Source organism: Amblyomma mixtum, chromosome 8 (assembly GCF_055824585.1).
Source record: "Amblyomma mixtum isolate Tamu chromosome 8, ASM5582458v1, whole genome shotgun sequence".
NCBI classification, from domain to species: Eukaryota; Metazoa; Arthropoda; class Arachnida; order Ixodida; family Ixodidae; genus Amblyomma; species Amblyomma mixtum.
The window spans coordinates 34778886-34795847 of NC_143019.1; the positions used below are offsets into that span (position 1 = coordinate 34778886).

Below are 16962 nucleotides of genomic sequence, written 5' to 3' on the forward strand. Positions count from 1 at the left end.
TGTTTCCGAAATGGGCCCTGAATGCTTCACCTGTTAGGTAGGTAGGGATTTAATGCTCCTGGGCGATGATTATAGATACGGCCGTAGAGGCACATTTCGGCAAATACGTATGGACGAACCAATTCTACATATATGGGGATTAACCCATATCTCTATCGCGTCATACCCTTAAGGCGGAGTCTAAGTGTCCCTTGCTATTTATTGATGCATTCTGTTTTTAATACCTTGCCATTGCCATTGGTCACTTCTGTCATTGACGTCGGGCGTTGGAATAGACGTCACACTGATCGTGACAGAAGGGCACAATTGATGCCGCTTACTCGCATAAAAAAATTCAGAAGGCACTTTGGCTGCTTAAAGTGCTGCAAGGCGAAAGCCCTTCCTGGCGCACTGTTTGGCATTGACTTTGAGACTGTTTGTGCTTACTAGTGCCTTATTCGACTACACATTTTGTCTACACATTACAACTATACACTTTGACTGCCGACTTTGATTGCTTCGTTAGCACGACTCTCTCTGCTTCGATGAGTACGGTTATATTCATGGCTCTGTTCGCAGCAATGAGCTACGTAATGTGGTCCGCCACGAATGCCTTGCGCCCCCTCTCGGAGCGGACAACTATTTTATTAGTTGTCATGTGCTCTAAAAGGGTGCGTCACGCATCTATGGGTGACCTCATCACTTCGAATCCACGCACTCTGACGTCGCAACCATTTCGACCAACCGAAAAGCGTGACACGTCTGCTGACAGCCTGCTGTCGACAACGATGAGGCATTAAAGGTTTTGCCTTAAAACGTCTTGAGTCCTTGTTTCAGTGGCGGACCGGCGCCGACACCCACCGTTTTCTTTCCTACCTACTTTTGCTTTGATCACACTGACGACACGGCTACACAAAATGGACAGAATGGAACGTCGGCTTTCGAGTTATTTTTCCTCCCCGTGTTTCCTCTCAATGAAGTGCAGGAAACGGTAGACCTCGTCATTGGCTTTTGTACCCAATGCAGTGAGAATCAGTGCCCTGTTGTCGTCATTAAGTTTCATTGCTTCCGCACTTGATGCCTTAGGATTGGTTTGAAGGGGTTTAATGCTCCCAAGCTACTCAGACTATCATGGACGCCATAGTGGAAGGCTCCTGATGACTTCCACCCCTTAGGGTTCTTTAACAGGCACTGATATCAAATAGTAAACGGGCCTCTAGCATTTCGCCGCCACCGAAATCCGACCGCCCCAGCGGGGATCAAACCCGCGTCTTTCGGGACAGCAGTCGAGCACCATAACCACTCAGCTACCGCGACTGCTCGTACGTGATGTGTCATTCAGTTTAATCTGTTCTTGTTCTACCGGAGCTATGGCATCAATTTACAGTTGGTGAAGGTGCCCTTGAACCGTTGCATTTTGAATATATGTGTTTTCCTACGGGAGGTTCGTTGCCAGTTTAAATTATACCCTGGCATGCGTTCTAAAACACATGCGGTCGGCGTGGTTTTTTTCGCAGCTGCCAGGCATTTAATTGTGGCAAGCGGCGCAGAGGACGAAATACAATAACAAAGGAGAAGGCAGGTGTGTTTGTCGGTGCACATGTGACAACTGCGCAGTGACGCCATTTTCTCTGCACAGTAGCTGGCAAGGCGTCGGCACTCCATCGTACTTTTAGCAGCTCTTAGCAGCTCGTGCGAACGCAGGATCGCTTCTCTTGTTTTCTTGAGCTGTGTCAGGTGAGTTTTTATTTCCATTGGCTTCCTGTGCGTGTAGCCGGTGGAACCCTCTATATGGGTATTTCAGGGAGGAATTTAAGTAACTCTCACAAATAGGTTTTTTTAGTTAAAATTACGGCTTTAAGCATAGTATTGTCACTGTTGGCGGACATCAGAAAAACGGTGAATAGCCTTAAGTAGACAGATAAGTAGTTAGTTAACCGATTTTTAATAATTAATTTTTGGTTTGGTTTAGGGTTTGGATTATGGAGTTTAACGTCCCAAAGCGACTAAGGCTATGAGAGACGCCGTAGTGGAGGGCTCCGGAAATTTTGACCACCCGGGGTGTTTTAACGTGCTCTGATATCGCACAGTACACGGGCCTCTAGAATTTCTCCCGCAAAGAAATTCTACCGCCGTGGCCGGGATCGAACCCGCGTCTTTCGGGTCAGCAGCCGAGCATCATAACCACTGAGCCATAACCACTGATTAATAACCACTGAGCCATTAGCACTGATTAATTTTTTAACTAGTTCAGTTATACGCCTAGTTGCCATTAGAGATGTGTAAGCGGTCGTTAGTAACAGCCATGCCAGTTTTTAGAATTTAGAAAGCGGGATGACCTTTGGCGGTGAGGTTCGACATTTTTTTTACTTTTTTGACTAATTACGCACACTGCAAAGCATGTTTTGCCCCCATGCTTTTCGAAAGCTCATGTATTTTGGCATTATGTAGCCAAATTATGTGGAGTCACAGCGTGCCGAGGATAACTGCGTTTTCGAAGTCCTAAAAACTAATACGGCTATTGCTAACGATCGTCCACAAATCTCTAATTGCAACCAGTTTCCTAGCTGCGACTGTTGAAATGCTAATTACCAGAGATCAGTTAACCAGCGTACTACTTCGGACAATGCACCGGTATTCCGGTGTGCGCCGACACTGGTAATACCGTGCCCCTAAAGAAATATTTTCAACATAGCAAGCCTGTTTTGTTTATTTTTCTAAAGTCTTCCCTGAAACACCTTCTATGTTACAACAGATGAAATTTTTCTGGATTGTGCTGATCGCCTATGACTGTAAAGACTATAATACCTATAAACACTTAGCTTAGAGCTCTTCTAGACGCTGCTTTAGCTGCAGTTACATGTTTAACCGGTGATAACCACACTTGCCTTCTTTTTTAAAGCCTCGCACTTAAAACATGGCAAATGCTTGTTGCGCGTGGTCGCCTTGATTTCGATAACAGTCTGCTGCGAAGAGGATCTTTAAAGCTTCCGTCACAGCTTTATTTTGTTAATGAGAGAGCATTATATGCGTATGCATGTGTCATCAAAAAGTTTACGCAAATTTTGTCGTCTCGTTCAAGTCGTTCTATAAAGATATATGAAAAAAAAGCTTGATTGTATTAGGTAGTTGTGAAAAATCTCGCCAAATTTCAAATTTTATTGATTTGGAGTAATTGTTAAAGTAATTAAACGCCAAAAACACACAGACACGTCGCAATAGCCATGAACGTAGTTACAGCAATTGGACGTCCGAATAGCAATGGCGTCGATAGAGAGGGGGGAGGTTTTGCTTTCACATTACTTTAATGCATGTCACCGCAGCGATATGAAAAAAACTCAGACATAAAAAATAATAAAAATTTAGCCAGAAAAAGAGGACGGGGCAAAGCTGTCGCATTTTCGCTCTAAAGAAGACTTCAGCGCAATTCTGCAATTTCCTTTTTTTTTCTTTCTTCACAGCTTTTCTTTCTTCACAAAAATTGGCTTTTTTGACTAGTTACGAGCACTGGAAAGCACCTTTTTTTACTCAATTAATGTCCGAAAAACTTCGTTGAATCGGGTTTAGTTGCCGTTTGTTTCGTTATTTCGGGCTATTAAGAACTTTGAACAAAATGGGCAGTGTCCGGGGAATCAAAGTTCGTTCTTTAGTACGAGTACTTCGTAATATCGTGTTTCCTTAGGTCTAGTTCTATTTGTACTGATTTCTCAAATAGCCATCGAGCCTCAGGTTTGCTTATACTTAAAAAACCGCCCCTCATATTTACAGGGGGAGGCCTAATTTAGAGAATGGACCCCAGCGTGTATGCAGAGATCTGCGGGGTTCACATGATGAAGGTTTTCTCCGAAGAGAACGTGCGTTCAGCAATGGAGTATCGACCACGTGTCAATGACGTCATTATTGCTACGTATCCGAAATGCGGAACTACGTGGACTCAGTACATCGTGTCCAACATCCTGACCAGACTGAACACGCCAGAAGAGCCCGGCGAATACATGTTGTTCTCGCCCCTAATCGAACTGACGGGAGCCGAAGTTGCCAATCGACTTGAGAGGAAAGGTCCCGTGATCACCCACCTGCCATTCAGCAAGATGGTCTTTTCTAAGAAAGCCAAGTACATTTACGTAGCTAGGAATCCATACGACTGCTGCGTTTCCAGCTATTACTTCTTCTTGGGTTTCACTCCCAAACGCTTCAAGGACACGTCCTTTGGCACATTTCTCGATATGTTCCTTGCTGGAAAGACTCGGTCCGGCGACTTCTTTGAACATCTTTTGCCTTGGTACAACATGAGGGACGAGCCGAATGTGTTGTTTTTCACATACGAACAGCTCAAAACCGGCACTGGTTTATGGATTCTCAAGATAGCGGATTTTCTTGGTGAACAGTATAGCAAGGCACTAAGAGAAGACCGGGACTTTTATGAAAGAGTTCTGCAATCGTCAAGCCTGCAATCTATGAAAGTTATTTTCGGCTACAGCTTTAAGGAACGAATACTGAGCCTGGGAGAACTTGCTCAAAAGAGGTCGTTAAAGTGTCTTGAATTCTGCAAAACATTCAGCGCAGCAGCGCCTGAAATGCACCAAGGCGCAACATATGTGCGCAGAGGAAGAGTGGGGGACTGGAAAAGTCACTTCACACCGGAACAGATAGAAAAGACAAAGGCCTGGATCGAAGAAAAGACGAAAGGATGTGACGTCATGACGTTGTGGAAAGACGTGGATATCCCGCATTGACATCGGCCCAAGAGTAACTTTTTTACTGTGTTTAAAAGCCAAGCAGCAGACCTAAATATGTATTGCTGCAGAAAATATCACAAGAAATGCTATCATAAACAGAGCACTTAGTCTAATGGGAAACACGTTTCGCAAAACTAAAACGTTGGTTGAGAAATAAAATTGCATGGAGTGCTTTTGCTTAATACTTCTTATTTGGGGTGCGTTAACATCAGAATCGTTCTCTATTCTTCTTGCGCTGACAGCGTCCAGGTTTTTTTCTTGCCAGCGTCCTGCAGCGTATAACGGGCGATAGCGCATTAAATGAAAAAAATTAAATCATAACTCGCAACGAATGAGCTTCATTACATTAAAGGTATAAATTCCTTTATGTTGTCATTACTCCTTGCCGGTTAAAATGTTCACATTTTTATATCTGCAGGATGAAGCCGTTTTTAAGTAATGTCCAAGACTCAGATCCCTATATTTACTGCAGCAATCCGCGCACTGCCGATGTGTATCATCCCTACTCGAATGTTATATGATGCCTTAGAAAGGTGTGGATCTTCTGAGTTTGTCCTTTGACAGCTACACCACTTGCTTCTGAGGCTCTATAATCTGCCTTAATATATCGAATGGACGTCGCCATGTTTATGCCACCCAGAACCATAACGGATGGTTTCAGAAGCGCAACGATATTTTCCTTTTTTTCCTTGTTGAATGACAACTTTCAGAGAATTGTGCGGACGCCTTAACATCTACTAAATTCTTGACGCTCTATGAGATTACTTGATATGGTTCCGAATGGCAAGCAGGAGCGGTGGCGTAGAGGTAGGGCACCCACCTCGAGTGCATGAGGACAGTTGTTCCAAGCCCGGTGCCCTGCAATTCTTCACGGGATAAAAAAAATTTGCTTTAGTTTAGCCCTGGTGAAACCTGTAGTGACGCGAGAGCTGAAGTGGTTTCTTCTCCCCGTCTCCACTCGCTCACCCCACTCGACACGGCGCATGCGCACAGCTGTTGCAGCTCGGTTTTGCCGGCGCGCCGAGCCGCCGGCAGCAGCAGCTGCTCCGCACCACGTGACCAATACTCTCAATGCCACGGCACCGCCACGGAGCTCAAGGGGTGCCACGCTGAAGGCTCGAAGAGCTGGCGTAGTGTAGCTCTCGCTACAAAAAAAAAATCAGCGTTTCAGACGTTATTCAACCGCAGGACGCGGATGCTGCCTGATCTCGGTGACCAGAACCAGCAACCCTCTCCTCACCAGGACAGGATTTCACTACCCAAGTATAGTACTTGGCCACAACCTCCGATATGAATATAAGCAAGCAAGAAGCAGATTGGAGACCAGGCAGCCAGCGAATATTACACAAGCTCTATGAATACCTGGGGAAAATAATTAGTACAATTTGGAGAGAACTAATTCAGAAATTGGAGGCAGAACAGGATGTAGACGTCGAAAAGCCGCAATGCGGAGAATAAAAATGAAAGAGACTTCATTAAAGTAGCGATAAGGTAGCTGCTATTATTTCGGAGAGCGCAGTAGAAGCAGGCGGTAGAATGGTTAGACAGGATACCAGCAAGTTCGCTTATTAGGCGAAAGTTGTGAATAATAAAGGCCAAAGAGAGGAAGCTTGCAAACACCCAGACAGAGTACAACTGCGCAGCGAATGAATAAGCTCATGGTAACCGACATAAGGAAGTTTAGTTTAATTTATGGGAGTTCAACGTCCCAAAGCTACTCAGGCTATGAAAGACGCCGTAGTGGAGGGCTCCGGAAATTTCGACCACCTGGGGTTCTTTAACGTGCACTGACATCGCACAGTACACAGGCCACTAGAATTTCGTCTCCGTCGAAGTGTAATAGGAGAAACGAGCATTGTCTAAAAATGCAGGTAGCCTAAAAGCGGTCAAAAAGAAACTAGGTATCGTCATAAATCAGACATATGCGCTTACTGATAGAGGCAATGGCGTTAGCAATATGGATCAGACAGTCAAAGCACCCAAAGAGTTATCCACAATTCTAAATGGCAGCTAATGATCATGATGGTTATGACCCAGGCAACAATGCTCCGCCATTGGACTTCCCTCCATTAAAGAAAGGAGGTGTAAAGAAAGAATTAGGGGCAATTTAAAAGGAGAAAACAGCTGGTGAGGATCAGGTAAAAGCAGATCTGTTCAAGTAGTGTAGGGAGATTGTGCTAGAAAAATTAATACAGTTTATAAGCAATGCCAATTGCCTCGCGCTTAAGGCGATCTGAGAAAAAAGCTGACATCATCTTCATCCATAAGAAAGCGGAAGCGGATGTCAAGAACCTGAAACATTAGAGGTCGACAAACTTACTGTTTATTGCTTAAAAAGTGTTTACTGAGAGAATCGCTAATAGAATGAGGACCACCTTAGCCTTCGATTAAGTAAATGACCAGACAAGCTTTCGTGAAGGCACTCTACAATAGACCACTTTCCCACTATCAATCAGGCGATTCAGAATTGCGCACAACCTAACTAGCCCCTGTATACGTACTACCTTAAATATTATACTCGGAGAACGCGGTTTCCAATACGGAAGGGTATCAGGCAGTGAGACTTGATGTCTTCGATGCTATTCGCCCCCTGTTTACAAGAGGTACACACAAACCTCGATTGGGGACAGTTGGCGATAAGAGAAAGAAAAATATATTAATGTTGGTTGTTCATTATAAACATGACGACAGTATTTTTTCTGCAAGAGATGAATGCGTTGCATGTTTGATGGCGTTGAGGTTGCCCAAACTAGTTCGCAGTAGTTGAGGAGGAGGAAGAGGAGGTAGAAGAGGAAAGGCAGGGAGATTAACCTGAATAATAATCGGTTTGCTACCCTACACGGGGGGAAAGGGGGTGAGGGGATAAAAAAATGAGAGAAAGGAGAGTAACAGAAAATTGAAGACACTCTAAAAAGTCAGCGGTCGGTGAAGTCACAACCTATCGTGCAGGCCAGAAGTCCGCAAGAAGATTAGCAGTGCCTTGGAGGCTTTCACCGCCGACGATCGCAGCGGCCAGTGGCCGAGAATCTTCATTTCAGTCAGTGGGCGTGGATCTATGCGGTCCAGCGCGCGGCTTAGGGATTGCCTTTCGGTGCTGTAGTCAGGGCAGTCACAAAGAATGTGGGTTATAATTTTTTCATACCCGCAAATGGCTCATGCAGGGCTATTAGCCATACCAATTAAGAAAGAGTAATGGTTGGTGAAAGCTACACCAAGCCAGCGGCGACACAGCAAAGTTTCTTCACGTCGTGGTAGGCCTGATGGTAGCCGGAGCTTCAGATCTGTGTCCAAAGATTTTAGACGTGAATTGCAGAATTGGCCGGAATTCCACGCGGCAAGCGTGATGTCCTGCGCAAGTGCGCGAAACCTGCCCGCTGCGTCTGATCTCGAAAGGGGGATCGACACAAAATCGCCATCGTGGTGAACTGTTCGTGCGACCTCATCCGCGCGGTGATTGCCTGCTATGCCGCTGTGCCCTGGTAGCCATTGGTAGATGATGTCATGTCCTTTGTTGGTGGCAGAGTGATGTAGTTGTCGAATTTCTGCGACCAGTTGTTCATGGGCTCCACGGCGAAGAGCAGCTTGTAAGCCTTGGAGGGCATGTTTGGAGTCGGTGAAAATAGAACAGCGCTGAGGGGGCGGCTGACTGATGTGTTCAATGGCGGCACGAAGAGCGGTGAGTTCTGCACCCGTCGAAGAAGTGTGGTGAGCTGTCCTAATTCTAATTTGTATAGTTCTTGCGGGGATGACCACGCCTAAGGAGGAGTGAACCGGCCCAGGGCGGAAACGCAGTAGTTGAGAGGAGAATAAAAAGGTAAGTACCTAAGCAATTTAGCTGGCGTGTATAGTTGTAGTTTTGTTTTATTTGTTCTACCGAACCGGCGACTAGAGCAAACTTTGACGTCCGATTCTTTACAATGATCGCGCCAAGACATGTTAGGTCCGAAGAGATTGCGTCTCGACGGCCGTAGTCCGGTCTGAAATTGTCTAATACATGCGGACTGCATCCTGGACATTTGAAGATGTAGTGTCTTTGCCAAACGTAACCAGGCTATACGGTTTGCTACTCAGCCGCATAATAAAGCTATTATGCCAGTCCTTAAGCTCTAAATCTCTCTATGGTAAGGAGAACTCCTGTCCTTAACGAAGCCGTCAAGGCTTCCATAAAGAAGCCATGAGGGCTGTACATAGGATTGAGAAGCAAACCGTGCTGCCTCGTTACTTTTGGCAAAGAATGTACATAAGCTGTTTAGAAATGGCAAAATTAATGGTTGAGGCTGTATTTGCCCAGGTTGCCTTGCAACCGCAAAACAATAACTCTGAACGGTATGACGAATGTATTTGTGTTGTTTGCAGGTAACATTCGGTCTCACTTGTTACATGTATTCCCAAATACTCCGAAGCGCTGGTGCGCACAGAACGTACGGAGGCACTACTATCAGCTGTATTCTGCGGTGTATGTGCGACGGCTGCACGCGCCAGCTACGCAGAAGAGGGAGAGAGACAAAAAAACTTTTAATTAGCATGGTTCGATGGAAAAACATTCTTTCAGAGTAAATCGGAGGGTTGCAGGACTTTGTCCTCTTCCTGATGAGGCTGGGGCTACGGCAGGCACAACGAACTAGTGAGAAAGTCCCAAATTCCTTCACCTTCAAGAGAGAAGATCTATGTAAACCTGATACCCAGGCACATGCACACGCAGTAGGCATAGAGCCGATTGAAAAAACAACGCATGCCAGGTGAATGGCTCGGACAGCCAAGCATACCATGTGAATTCTAGAATGGTGTTCAAACTTCTCAAATTGTTCCTTCTGATTGATCACCAACTCTGTAAAGTACAGTGGTGAGCAGCCTTGTCTAGAGCGCTTGAGCAGTGCGCACTTGGTAACAAAAACCGAAATTAGAGAGCTGGCCCTCATTACAGGGCAAAGTTTTCGTGCCTGCTTTGTTTACGAGGCTATCTGGCGCTACTTCCGTGCAAGCGTTGCAGCTGGACCCTAGAGGCTGCCACAAAATCTGGATTTGTTTGCAAGGAAGTGCACCGCCCGAGCGCTCTAGACAAGGCTGCTCACCACTGTACTTTAACGTTGCTTAGTAGACAGATGTATGTATTCGCAGGGGTGTTTTGGGTGACTGCAGGGCATTGTGCACGCAAGACAAAATCGACAAGAATATACTGGGTGATGGTGGTGGTGGTGTGACTTTATTACCGCGGATACAAACGAGCGACCTGAAGCCGCCCCCCTCTCCCCCTCGCTTAAACGACGGCCGCTATCCCTTCAGCAGCGGCGGCGTCTTTAGCCAGCTGGAGGAGCTTGATCTGTACCCCCGGGTCAGGGCTGAGCGTTTGAGCCTCCCAATGATGAAAGTCGGTAGTGAACTGACTCGCGCGCATGGACTGCGGGCAGTTCCAGATCCTACGATTCAGATCGACCGGAAAAAAAAAGCGGAAGGATCTGAAGTGACGCAGTTGCGCCGCGACTTCGACCTTGCCTGACGCTATCAAGTCCAGTGCATAGGAATAAACGGTGATGGCCGTACTGCACGAAAGGTCTCGGAAACTGGTGTTTTCTTTTCTTTTCTTGCAATATTTTTTCATTGAAGTCAAGGCCACACGCAGGCAATACGCCAAAAGACACAAATCTACGACGAGCTGAAAATCTGTAAAACTGATTTCTCTAAGCCCTCTATCCCGATGCGGCGTTCAGACGAACAGATCAGCGCAGCTGAAGACATAAATGTAGGTCAGGAGTGTTGACTGCCCAGACTGCAGGCTGCCATGCAGTGAGGACGCGGGATTCGCCGCTGTTGAGATTGTGTGTGGCGGCCGCGTTTACGCAGATTGAACATAGCTGGAGTGACGTCAGAGTGTCAAATTGATGATCTCTTTCTGTTTTTCTATTCTAACACATTCACACGCACGCACGCACGCGCACACGCTCGCGCGTACACACCCACATACGCACAGACACACGCACACGCACGCACGCACGCACGCGCACACACACACACACACACACGCACACGCACGCACGCACACACACACACACACACACACACACACACACACTTTGCCATTAAGTTCATGGCAACACCTTGACGGCATACTATAGCCGGGACACTTCCGTTGTCTATTTAAGAATTACAATGGAGCTGGAGATTTCGTCGAGTTGAAAAAGCTACGAGCATCCAGTCCTAGGCAAACTATAATACAATAGAGTTAACATTTTTATTTAACCCATTAATAGAAGCGCTTTAACAGCCGATTAAAATATAGCTGACGCTTCGCGCCAGCTGGAATCAGGCCTGGCTTAATACTATCAGTGATTTCTATAAAAAATGAAATCATGACAGCAGCGTTTGAGGGGACCGCAAAAAATCTCTGTACGCGCAAGTATTTTCATTTCGCCTCCATCGAAACGCCAGTCGTCGCGCCCGTGTTCGAGCTGACGAATTCAAAATGAGCAGGAGAATGCACTCAGTAGCCTCTGAGAAATATAGCGGTGATTCATGAAATCGCTTAAGATATAGTGCATAAGGTATTTGTTTATAGAAAATATCAGAACAGCGAAAATTTTTTTTTAAATATCATAACACAGTCACCGCCACTTCTTTTCTCCGTGTATATGGTATGCACTATTGTGTCCGTTGCGAGGCCAGCGTATGGCTATTTCATTCAAGTTGTTTCTAAAGCCTCTAATCACACACTAAGACCTTTGTTATCAAGGGCACTTTCCGTCTGCCTTCGTGCGTCCGGCCGAGTCCACATTGCTATATGAGCAGAAAATGTAACGAAAAATAAACAGACAGAGAAGAAAAACAAGCTGTGACAACACCAGTAGTGAAAAACGTAGTTGCATACACTATGATAGGAAACAAAAGACGGAGGAGTAGAGCAGTGTAACTGTAGAACAACAATCTTACTATTTCCTTCGATAAATTCTATTATTATTTGATTTTAACACCGAAGTGCTATTAGCATAAATGTTTTAGCTGTTAGATGAGCTCGAGGATCCTCTTCCCATTGCTCGCGCTCTCTGATCTTCCTAGGTTGTTCGATAGTACGCCGTACCGTACGGTGAAAGCTTTCATCAGAAACACGCGATCAGATGAGGGGCATCTCGTGCACAGTGGCCAGCCGTTAGTAAAGGCCACATGCATTCAGTGAAGCTCTGGCTTGGCGAAGCATGGCAACAGGTAGGGAGACGGCTACGGGCACAACAACAGGAGACAGCGCATCGAGCGGCGAAATCAGGCGAATGAAATCGACCGGAATGTTATTGCAAGGGCAGCATGAACACATCTACCAGTCACCTAAACCACTGAGGAGGCGCCGACTGAACTTAAGAAGATTTAAAGGTGTTATTTTATGCGTAAAATAAATAACGTACGACGCGCTTCTAAAATTCTCGAGGTTTCAAACAGGGCTCGCCCTGTAGTATAACATTGAATGGAAGCATCATTTGGTTTTATATCCATAAGGTTTTACAATAGTATACCCGTCTAATTGATATACACCTACGTTTGTCCTGTTTTGCTAGTAGGCCCCGGCGCTATCATTTATTGTTTAAACAATTAATCTAATTCTTAAATCCAGGGCTTCTCTGCAGCCCGATCGTGCTTACTCTATAACCAACAAAACAACTTAATCTCCATTGCTTGCCGCCAAACTCAGGTTCTTAAAACTGTGCAGCTAATTACACCTTTTCTCAAAAAAAAAGGCAACTAAATACGCATAACTGATCACTGAGAATAAAATATCACTTACCTCAACACAGCGCTTCGAAAAAGTTGTGAATCGATTACGAAGTTCTAAAACAGTTGTACTTTATTCTATGTGACTCGCTACGTACAGCTGCGTACAAAAGTAAACAAAGCATGCAATTGTACTGCAACCCTCTTTACGAGTTGCCCAAATGGAATTACAGAGGATATAAAATGTCGAGGCTTTTGGTGCTCCCCCGTGTGATGCCTGGTGACAACACAAATTGCTCCGACGTCATCGTCATCGCTTGGGCGTCATCGCTTGGGCGGACACAGTTTTGAGATGTGCGTCTCTTTCTATCGTTCCTCTCATGTCTTTCAACTCTCCTCTGTCTGCACGTGGCAGCGATTGTCGCACAGCCCCAGCCAGTGGGCAGGCCCGTGCATTTTCCTTTCCATTCTTCCTTCAGTCACAACAACGACAACAAAGGTGCAGCGTGCAGCATTTATTTTCATTCACACGCACAGAAATCTGCTGCTTGAGTTACAAAGCCGAAGAACGAACGTGTTTCCTCTGAATTTTCAGAAACTATCTCTCTGAATTCCCTTTAACTAAAGATAAAGATAGATGTAACGATTGTTGCAAATTTCGGTCCATAAAGAAAATACTCCAGCCCACTTCGCCTCACAACAAACGACTGGCGGCCATACATAGCTCACCCCTTTGACTTCAATAGAAGGCAAGTCTGTTTATTGAATATTCCCACTGGACCTCCAATCTTAAAACAGCTATGCAAAGCGTACTCTGTGTTTTGAAGTAAGCACATTATGCAAATTATTTGCTTAATAAAACAGGAGAATTATGGCAGCTCAATATCGCTCCAGAACTGCATGATGTCAGATCCCTCGGTCTTCCTTTTAATCCACTCTTTAGTTTTCGTTATCATCTCGGGAGTAAAGTGAGCCTTCCAGTCACCCACGGTACCCTTGCGGATGAAGCTTTCACACTCATGCATTTCCTCCCTCCGGAACCACGAATCACGGTACACTTCGACAGACTTCAAGGCTTTCTCGGGCGGCAGACTAAGCAGCTCCGGTATCAACACATTGTTTATGTTACTGAAGAAGAGTCCCTTCATACTCTCAAAACTTGTGGCATTGAGAACTTTTTCCAGCAGCCCTCGGTCACTTCGAAGCTCGCTTGCGTACTCCTCTCCGAGGAACTCGGCAATCTTCAGAGCCCACGATCCCGTATCCCTCTTCATTTCTTCGTAAGTGAAGAACAGTACATTTGACCTGTCGCGGTACTCGTACCAGGACAGAAGGTGGTCAAAGTAGTCGCCATACGACAGCTTCCCAGCGATGAATCGTTCGTGGAACGTCTCGAATGATACGTCCTTTATCGTCTTTGGAGTGAACCCCTTTAGGTGATAGTAAAAAGAAACGCACACGTCGTAAGGGTTTCTCGCAACGTAGATGTACTTGGCATCATCTGAATAAGGTGCCTTGTGAGCAGGTAGGTGAGTCTTGAGCAGGCCTGGCCGAGGCATCTTCGCTGCGGCTTCGACGCCCATGAGCTCGAGATAGGGAGAAGCCAGCAGGAAATCAGTGAGTGTTTTTGGTGGGTTGCCCCTGGACAGAATACTCAGGATGAGGTACTGCGTCCAGGTTGTGCCGGACTTGGGAAAGGATGCGAGAAATACATCGTCGTGGCGTGGTCTGTAGGAGAAGACTGCGCGTACTGTGTCCTCGTGGAGGAGTCGATGCATCTGCAGGCCATCGATGGATTTGTAATTCTCAACGTTCATCGCTTCCTCGGACTGTTCGCTCCTGAAACAGTTATAAAAGGCGATTGCAAAACCAAGGCTGCCCGTTGAAACACTTGGTAGAAACAAAATTTATACACTTGATACACTTGGACGCTCCGTAAGGAAAAAACCTATCTCAAAGAAGGCAACTTTTCTAAAGTTATAAAGCATTTAGCTTCTTGTTACTTAGTTTGATAGTAACAAAAAAGAAAAGCACGCTGATAAGTAAATCTGGATTACTTGTATTACAGAGATTACAGTGATGATTTGCACGGAGTAGGTTATTTCTTTAAGCATTGGGGAACCCTCTCTTTTCGTTTCTTTCACCGGGACTCCCAGAACAGTTCATTTATTCTAGAAATTAAAGGCACAGGAAAAGAAAAAGAAACGACAGGATTGGACCGACAGGCGTCGTCCTGTTCTGTCGTCCGTCGCGTTTTCTTGAGCACTCAATACCCAGAATGCTATGCCAGTGGACCTAAGAGCTAACTTTGTTAAGATTGATGAATTGATCGAGGGACACATTTTTCGACTCTTCTCATTTCTACTCTCCATCTTCGAAGTGCTCATGAACATCCAGAATAAAATAGATAAACAGACTGCTATCCACGCGTGCGCGCAGTACGCTATCCTCACTTGTACAAGCAGTGTACGGGTGTGATACTAGGAGGCCCCTCTGTTATCCTCGTGTACTTTGTTCTCTATTGTTATTCAGCTGTAGTGAACATCTCATGTAAGCGCAATCATTTTTAACTGATATCTTTGTTTATATGCGCTGTGAGGAATTGCTATCACAAATCCTCCAATTCCTCATCCAATTCCTCCAACGAACAGGCAAAACATTTCGGCACATGTGGAAAGCAATCAAAATCAAAGCCATGGCGAACAGCAACGGCAAAGAGAAAAACAATCCTTATAATGCATTTTATGCTGCAATATATAGCGAGTGATTGTCTTTCAAGCAGTGTGCAAAGCTCCGTACGCGGGGTGTTGTAAGTCGCTTCGCTTCAGTTTGTCTGGCCGTAACGCCACTCGTCAGAAAGTCAAACAGAGGTGGGAATGCAAACGGCCAGTCGCAGCCACAGCCGCCAGCCACCTGAATGACACCGCAACCAGTCCGGCCGATCAACGGCGATTATGCTCAACGAATTCGACCCCAAACTACTCCACACATTCTCACCCGAGACAGAGTCAGCGCAGGTAAATCTGGGCAGGTGTTCCAAGCGCTTAATGTTCCGTTATTAGTCCACATTGACGCTTGTCTGTCAGTGCGATGTGGGCTCCGCACGCTCTTGTGCATGTCATTGGAACGTTTATGCCGCGAAAAGGGTGAGGTTATGTCTACAATCTACAAACTCGGGAAGCAGCGATCAGTGTCCGAAGACAAAGTAAATTAAAACCTGAATAAATGGTTCCAAAATACTTCAGTTGTCTTCAACTAGCCCCTCGTATTCATGGCGTTGTCTCTGAATTCCCTTTCTTTTCATCGTGCGTTCACCATCATCATAGGCCTAACTATGCCCACAGGTGGGCAAAGAGCTTTCAGATATCCTGTCCTGTGGCAGCAGCAGCCACCTAATTCCCCTAAACTTCGTTATTTACAGCGCCCTATTGAATTTCTGTCACCCTCTTCTTCGTTTGCCTTTTCTTGAAACCCCATCCGTTACGCCTAATGACTTCTAATTATATTGCATTCACCTTACATGCAGTGCCCATGCATATTTCTTATTGATTTTGACTAGACTATAATTTAATAATATTTGTTTCCTGACCCATTCTGCTTTCTTCCTTCCTATTAATATTAAACCTAAAATATCCTTCCCATTGCTCGCCGCGCTATCCTCAAGTTAAAATTCACCCATTTCGACAGCGCTAAGTTTCCTCAAAAGTTTCCGCCTCGATCTTTTTGAGATTGTGAGTCAGCCCATGGATATATGGAACCACGGAATAATTCGTTCTTTCCATGGTTTCTTCGGGAGCGCTATTCTTTTTCCATGGGCTATATGCACGGGCTGACTCACAATCTCAAAAAGATTGCAAGGAGATACAACATCAAGATCATTTCCTCAGCACCTAACAAAGCGAAAAGCATGTGTGCGTGAGTGAATGGGCAAGAAAACAAATCCGCATGTAAAATCCGGCACAGAACGAAGTTTTTCGAGTGCATTCAAGGCGTCATGTATCGCATCCCCCTTTTTTCTGCGGAAAGCATTACATCGGACAAACCGGGAGGTGTCTTAATGGCAGAGCGAGAGAGCACGCCACAGTGATAGCCGCGAAGTCCGGCATTAACCTTGCGATCAACTGCAGGGATTGCGAATCATGCAAGAAGCTAACAAGCCCCACTGACCTTCATCACGTGCAGGTGCTGAAAAAGAACAAAGACCAGCTGACACGAGAGATCTTGCAAGCCTGGGCCATCCGTGATTCGGGCGAGCAACGCGTCAGCAAGCTATCAGTTTGCCTATCGAAAAAAGACGTCAAGTGCCTGCGCGGCGATGTAAGCAGATGTCGATAGATTAGCTTTCGAAGCAATGCCCGTTATTGAGTATAAATATGCGGCTTTTTAAATCAATTTTTCAGTTGTCAGTGCAGCATTGTCTTCGTCTGTAGGTTTCTTCAACGTCTTTGTTCACTTTCTGCTGCTGAAATATACGATCATGAACCAACTAGCTCACCAATCTACCTTTTAAATGCGCTTCAACCTAATTTTATTCCCAGTTAGTTCACGT

At 45.6% G+C, this 16962-nt stretch overlaps 3 protein-coding genes across 3 annotated transcripts in view; 2 read left to right on the top strand and 1 right to left on the bottom strand.

Moving 5' to 3' along the window:
- The first annotated feature begins 1600 nt into the window (after positions 1-1600).
- LOC149332033 (sulfotransferase 2A6-like) lies at positions 1601-4895 on the top strand. The gene is made up of 2 exons (XM_089556999.1): positions 1601-1716; positions 3748-4895. The coding sequence occupies exon 2, from the start codon at positions 3768-3770 to the stop codon at positions 4713-4715; it is 948 nt and encodes a 315-aa protein (XP_089413125.1). The 5' UTR covers positions 1601-1716; positions 3748-3767; the 3' UTR covers positions 4716-4895.
- The window catches only part of LOC149332034 (sulfotransferase 2A1-like), a 47933-nt gene continuing 32575 nt past the window's right edge, over positions 1605-16962 (top strand). Inside the window, exon 1 of the mRNA XM_089557000.1 lies at positions 1605-1716. The gene's annotated coding sequence lies outside the window, so the exon portion shown is untranslated. The remainder of the gene's footprint in view (positions 1717-16962) is intronic.
- LOC149332035 (sulfotransferase 1C2-like) lies at positions 12914-14339 on the bottom strand. The gene has a single exon (XM_089555665.1). It carries the CDS (start codon positions 14228-14230, stop codon positions 13283-13285), a length of 948 nt encoding a protein of 315 aa, XP_089411791.1. The 5' UTR covers positions 14231-14339; the 3' UTR covers positions 12914-13282.